This window comes from Ostrinia furnacalis, unplaced genomic scaffold (assembly GCF_004193835.3).
Source record: "Ostrinia furnacalis isolate ACB-3 unplaced genomic scaffold, ASM419383v2 OfSCF0638, whole genome shotgun sequence".
Lineage (NCBI taxonomy): Eukaryota > Metazoa > Arthropoda > Insecta > Lepidoptera > Crambidae > Ostrinia > Ostrinia furnacalis.
In genome coordinates, this window is record NW_021130877.1 from 413,478 (window position 1) to 420,632 (window position 7,155).

General features: G+C 38.6%; 1 protein-coding gene across 1 annotated transcript; it reads left to right on the top strand.

Moving 5' to 3' along the window:
- Positions 1 to 763: 763 nt before the first annotated feature.
- Positions 764 to 3,115, top strand: LOC114366566 (pupal cuticle protein 36a-like). Its single transcript, XM_028323483.1, has 4 exons — positions 764 to 810; positions 1,389 to 1,864; positions 2,191 to 2,321; positions 2,638 to 3,115. The coding sequence occupies exons 1-4, from the start codon at positions 802 to 804 to the stop codon at positions 3,057 to 3,059; spliced, it is 1,038 nt and encodes a 345-aa protein (XP_028179284.1). The 5' UTR covers positions 764 to 801; the 3' UTR covers positions 3,060 to 3,115.
- The last annotated feature ends 4,040 nt before the right edge of the window (positions 3,116 to 7,155 follow it).

A 7,155-nucleotide genomic window follows, 5' to 3' on the forward strand; every position in this document is an offset into this window, starting at 1 on the left:
CAGCAAAACAAGTCCAGTAGTTTGTGTTCTTCTTAGTTTGTATTAAAAAAATATTTAGTCTGTGCTGGTAGCGCTGGCGCGTTGAAGTCTTTTGTATGTAACATAAGAAAAGATAAACTAGGAGAAAGATAATACAATGTTGAAGCATTTTTTTTTTGTAATTATTAAATAATTACATTTATCAAAATGTTAATCTATCAAAATGTGTAAATAAAAAAATTTATTTACCAAAACATTATGATAATTTCAGTATGATCCAAATCATACATGAAATATCACACCTACCAGTTAAAAATAACAACTTTATAATCATAAAAACATTTCTTGTGACTTAAAAACATACCTACTACTTTGATAAGTCTTTATTTCCAATCTAGTGATCGCCCGCGACTTCGTATGCATGGATCCCGTTTACCCCCTTAGGGGTGGAGTTTCGTAAAATCCTTTCTTAGCGGATGCCTACGTCATAACATCTACCTGCATGCCAAATTTCAGCCCGATCCGTCCAGTAGTTTAGGCTGTGCGTTGATAGATCACTATGTCAGTTAGTAAGTCACCTTAAGTTTATATATTTAGATTCGAAACGCCATCTTGCATACCACCGTCCGGCACAATTAGAGGGGTCCATCTTCGTGAATTATATTTTGATTAAGCAACACCCAGCCACGATTTTTGAACGAGAGCATCTTCAAATGTAGATCGATACCAGTAAGCATTAGTATAAATATTGTAATAGCCATTCGACATTATCAGTACACGTCGGTACATGATCTGAGGAGGTCTAAAAATACACTTGCAAAAATGAAATTGGTGAGTTTATAGATGAATGCCCGATTTAGGCTTTTGAGGTCATAGTTTATCAGTTGATCTTGATTAAAACGATTTTGCCTTTGATACGGCTATTATCAAGGCAATTTTTATAAAATCATTCTTTATTTAACACTTATTAACTTTCTTTCTTACAAATAATTAGATTATATTAGATTAAACGGATTCAAGATTGTATCTGGATATCAGTGAAAATTCAAGAAAAGAAGTGTGAAAGTATAATTTTATTTAATGACTATCTTTGTCCATAACAAGATTTCAACTTTTAACATAACTAACCTAATTACTAAACCTTTGCTTGTCACCTGTCATCCGCTATGCAATGGAGGGAAGTCGAACCTTAACTTCGAACTCCTCCTATGTTCTTCTGATTAATTTCGTAGCGGGTCCAATGACAGTTTAATTTTCCCCCGGGACAAACTTGACCTTCATTGGTTGGGTTTTTGTGGCGGTCAAGCTGTAGATCCTGGCTACACAGGAGTTGCAGTGGTGGGAACGAGAGGTGGGAATAGTCCCGAATAACTAACATTATTACTAATTATCTAACCTTTTTGTTACAGTTCGTAGTACTAGCGGTGGTCGCTTTGTCTAACGCTGCCAAGTTAGACAAAACCTACCTCCCTCCCTCTCACTCCCAAACCTCTGGTGGATCAGGAACTTTCCTTGAAACCCCACTCGGAGATCAGGGCCAAGGCCAAGCTGGAATTGGCTTTGCCAGAAACGGCAACGGATTCTCCCAGAACGGAAACGGCTTCTCCCAGAACGGAAACGGATTCTCCCAGAACGGGAACGACTATGCCCAGAACGGAAACGGTTTCAACAACTTCGAAAACCGCCCTGAGCGCGCCCAGGCTGCCTTTGAGAGGAACGCTGCCATCCTTCGTCAGGACAACCAGAATGATGGAGAGACCTACTCTTATGCTTATGAAACTGAAAACGGTATATACGCTGAGGAGAATGGTGTAGCTACCAATGGCGTGGAGGCTCAGGGTGGCTTCTCTTACACCGGTGACGACGGTCAGGTTTACAGCATCAGGTAATTAATTGTTATTATGTAATTTAATAAGTTATAATATTTTCCATAGATTAGAATCAAAGTTTTCAGCAATGCAATGGAAAAAATGATAAAACAAAGTTAACTGTTAAGATTACTCCAATGTTTAGATATAAAAATAATAGGAAGATAGAGTCTCATAATAATAGCGTTGCGGTAATTTATCTTGCATTGACTAGTGTTTTTCGCAACCTAAAATAAATACGTTTTTGTATAAATGTAGAAAATGTTTCGCATACTAATTGTAATTTAATTTAAAACAATCATTGTCTGATAGTTTAAATTAAGTACTCCATTCTCAATTTCAGATACACCGCTGACCAGAATGGATTCGTGCCCCAGGGTGACCACCTCCCTACCCCTCCCCCCATCCCGGAAGAGATCCTGAAGGCTCTGGAACAGAACTCCCGCGACGAGGCTGCAGGCATCTACGATGATGGTATGGTTTTTTAAAATTCCTTTATATTTTTTTAACAGCCTATCATTAAATTACACAAAAGTTACCTAATTCTATCAGAAGTTTAAACTACAAATGAGAACCTCATCAACTTTCCTGAAGTCGGTTAATGACTAGGTGAAATAAAACAATTCTCTACACTATTAAGATATTTATTTCACAAAATTATAGGTTTATGTAAGTAAGTATCCTACTGTCTGAATTTCTAACCATATCGGTAAATAGTGGTAAAATATCCAAATAAAAAAGTCATCTTGTTTGTGTGCAATTTTGTTAATATTGCTATGTCTTATTACAGGATCTTACAGCGAGGGCAAATACGGCAACAGCGAAGACCAGTACAGCGGCAACCAATACAATGGCAACCAGTACAACAACAACGGCAATTTCAACAACCAGAACGCTTACGAAGGCGATGACGACTCCGTTGTGACCAACTCTGCTCTCTTCCGTAACTCTGGCAATGGTCTTAATGGAAACCAGGCCACCAACAAGGCTTACCTCCCTCCCAACCAGGACCGCTTCAACCCTGAAGCTAACCAGGGTTTCAGCCGAGCTAGCCAGGGTATATTCAACAATGGACCAGCTAGCCAGGGTTTCAGCAGGGGACAGGGTGTGAACAAGGCATACCTTCCCCCTGTCGCTGGCCAGAGGAACCCCGGTTTTGGAAGCAGGACTAGACAGCCCAGCTTCAGTGCTAGGAATGGATACAGATACTAAAACGACTGCTAGCTACGTGTTAATGTTTGACTAAATTTTATTACATATTTAAATGACTAAACGCAAATTTTTATTATTTTAAACCTTCCATCTCACCCTCATGTTGTCTTAATTAAATTCGGAATAGTGTGTATTATTAAGATACATTTTCAATGCATTATGCTTGGTCTACGGGCGAAATCGCTGAATTGAATTTTTGAATATTTTTTTTCCCGGCAACTGGGCCCACTCTAAGATTGTAGAGGTCAATGTTGATTTGGTATTTAATTTATTAGTAAAACATTGAAGGTGCCAGCTACTAGAACAAAAAATATTTAATAATCAATCCAGCGACTTGGCCCATGGGTCAAGCTAAAAGTGGGCAGAGTCATTGAAATACTTACTCTATACAAAAAATTAGCCAATACAAAGAAGAAGAAAACTCAACATCATGACGGTTTTCCAAAGCAATTATTGTGTAATGTTGTCATGTCAATACGTAACATAAATTCCAACTATTTCATTGTACTCGTACTTTTAATTATAATAATTAATATTTAAAGATATTGTTAAAGAAACAAAAAGGCGAGCCAACAATACAAATCGCACCGAAGAATAAAATGCACATGACTCTTGATGGACAGAGCTTTGTTCTTTTATAACTTTTATGAGTTGACCTATTGGCTCTTCATTCATAACTTACTTAAGGGGAAGCAAAATAGAGTAAGCACTTACTTTCTCAATTAGGTGTAACTTAGCTGGGTACCTTTTTGTATTTCTTTTGGGAACTATCATAATTAGTTAAAATAATTTCCTAACCAATTGTGATTTTTGTAATATTAGACATAAGTAAATTAACAAAAAAAAGTATCTGAGTATGTTTATATCCCTTGTCTAGTACCCATAGTACAAGCTTTGCTTAGTTTGGGACTAGAGGCGCAGTGTTAAATCGTCGCTTGCCTCTCTAACTGACATAACTGACATTTTGCAAAATGTTCAGGCGATTAGACAGATCGATTCGTCTTGCGAAATTGATTAAGATGGTGTAGATACCTAACTCAGTTTCGAAAAAAAATGTCAGATACGTCAGTTAGAGAGGCAAGCGACGAAAATGTCCGAGGATATTTATTTATTTATCTTTTTGGCCCTAGGGATGAAAATCAAATAATTTTCCAAGTTGCATAATATGTTTTTACTGATAAACAAAGAATGTTTTATGACAATTACTAGTCACCTGTTGACTTCCATAGCTAGCCTGCGTCTAAATTAAAACTTGATAAATAGGTACTTTCTATAACATACCACAATACTCGCGGATGTAACATCGCATTATAACAATTTAAGTCGTGGATAAAGAAATAACGTTCCAAGGGCTGTACAGACACATAGCAATATCACAAAAGGCGTTTCTTATATGAAAACATTTACTATCCAAACACAAAAAGATCTCTCCCTTAACAAGATCACAGTTCACGGTCCCCAAAAGTAATTATTGAACAATGGCGGTCATGTATCTGGTGTACTGATTGCGCTCGTGGTCTGTGCGACCTCAAATGAAGATTATCAAGTGCATGACAAGATATTTGAAGTACCTTTGCTAGGAATTTTGGGTGGTCTTCAAAGCTATTAATAATAATCGTTTGGCGAAGAAATTGCCCTTTTTATGTGCCCTTGATAAATTTATGGTTTATGGTGTTGTCTTGCCTTGATTCGAATCTTGGTAGGGCTATTTCTGAATCGGCTAATGGCTGGAACTACTGAGTTTATGATCGTACATTTAATGCATTGTTTAACTTAACTTGTTTTTAGGTTGGGTGATATATCTTAAAACGAAGTAGAAATTAACTTGATTTATTATTAGCTTTCCGCCCGCGGCTGCGCCCGGGTGGAATTTTGTCTGTCACAGAAAAACTTTATCGCGCGCGTCCCTGTTTCAAAAGCCGGGATAAAAACTATTCTATGTCCCTTCCCGGGACTCAAACTATCTCAAATTTCATAAAAATCGGTTCAGTGGTTTAGGCGTGAAAGCAAGACAGACAGACAGACAAACAGAATAATTTTCGCATTTATAATATTAGTATAGAAAATTTGATGGAATTCACAACAAATAATGACTTTTCCTTATACTTTTTATGTAATGACAATAGCTTAGTTTAGTGAAAATTTGGACAAAAGTTAAAAGATTCTTTCATTAAGATTGCGCTCTACTAGTCGAGTTGAACGAGTTTAAGTCTAAAATCTGTCCGAGTGGTCATGACTCATGAATGAAATGTGAACACAAAGAAAAGCGATCAGTCTCCAGTCCACTCTTAGATCCTATTCGCTTTCGATACATTATGTCACCAATGTGCCTAATTCCTCCACGTTTGTCACCAATTACACTGCCGGCCACAGAAATGTCAAGGTTGGATAATATCCACCTCATGATCAATCGGAACGTAATGTGATGAAATAATAAAAATAAACACTCTTAATAACTTGTTCAGGCGTTTGACAGCAACAATTAGGGTTTGTCACGCTGGACGTCTGTCACGTACGTACGCCTAAATAGTCATTAGAAGTTAATTTTAAGGATGGTATAAATAACATTTTTGTTTCGGTATCATCACACATCTCATCTGAATCCTGCATTGGATACACCCATCGAGATGAAGACCTTTCTGGTTAGTGTTCTTTCCTTGGCTTTCAGTGTACACTAGTGAATTAGTAAATGAAAGTGATTAGTGTTCAGTGACAACAGTTTGTTGACAATACAGATTAGTTCAAGCTTAGAAAGAGAAAGTGAGGAAATAAAGTAATCGTTTGTTTCAGATCATCCTAGCACTGGCTTATGCCAGCGCTGAAAAGCTGGATTTGACCTACCTACCACCTCCAGGGTCTCAATATTCTGGCGGTAGACCTGAGGATATTCAAGTCCCGTTAGAATATCCTAAAGACACCTATTCTACTACGTTACGACCTCAGGGATTCGATGGTGCAGTAACGAACCCTGAAGAGTACCAAGCAACTATAGGGATCAATCGAGGCGTGCCAGCGGAAACTCTGGTTACTGGTGATGTAGCTCCTGGAACAAGAGGACCGTTTTCGCATAGAGTACCTACAACAACAGTGTCTTACGCATTCACCCAGACCACGACTCATCCTCCTACTGAAGGTTTTGAAACTACTATAGTACCACAAACATTCAGCCCTGGTATCCCAAGCCAAGATGGTTATCAACCTCAAGAACTTACTCGTCCCCAAGATAACAGAATTGCTACTCAATTTGGAGGCCAAACTCCCACTGCGGAATCAGTATCACAAAATACTGGCTATCCTGATCAACCTTACGGGTCTATTGATAACCAGCAGGCTCAAAACCTTCCAGGCTATCAACTTAACAACAAACAATTCATTGGACAAAGACCTGCTACCCCTACATCTGGCCCAGTTTCCCAATATACTGGATCTACAACCCAACCTCAAGATCTCAATGTTTATAGACCAGGATATGACGCGAACAGAAATCAATTTAGGGAACAAAACCCTACTCTAGGTCCAATTTCTGGCCGATTAAAATACCCTGTCAGGCCTACACAAAATTCGGAAATCGTGTCAGGACTTCGCCCTGAAGCACCTTTTGGGCAAGATCAGTACCAGAATCAGACTTTGAACGAAAATGGTTTCGTAAACCAGCCAAGCTTTGTTCCATCAACTGTAGCACCGGGTTTCATTTCAACTACTAAACCAAGCTCTCCTTATGGCAACACATTCGATAACATTCAAGGATCGTCAACACCTCGACCCTATTCCCCTCAAGCTGGTTTCCCAAATCAAGTCAATGGTCAAAATATAAACAACGAAGAAGCTTACCAAGTGCCGAATTCTGGACTACAACCAGGTGGTTTAATAACTGGACCGAATAGGCAAAATGTATTCCGACCTTCAACGACATTCGCACCTGCGACTTACGTCAATGGCGACAACCAACAATTCCCTACTGGAACATCTGTTATCCCAGGTGCTTCTTACCCAACTCCTGGATACCCTGAGGGTCAATTTAATAGCCAAGTCAATGGAGCACCAGGTGTTTATTCTCAACGTCCAGAAAGACCCCAAGCTGAAGCTGATCGAAATG

Coding starts and splice junctions, on each gene's coding strand:
- LOC114366566 (XM_028323483.1), top strand. Junction 1,865..2,190: donor GGTCAGGTTTACAGCATCAG/GTAATTAATTGT, acceptor TCTCAATTTCAG/ATACACCGCTGACCAGAATG. Junction 2,322..2,637: donor TGCAGGCATCTACGATGATG/GTATGGTTTTTT, acceptor GTCTTATTACAG/GATCTTACAGCGAGGGCAAA.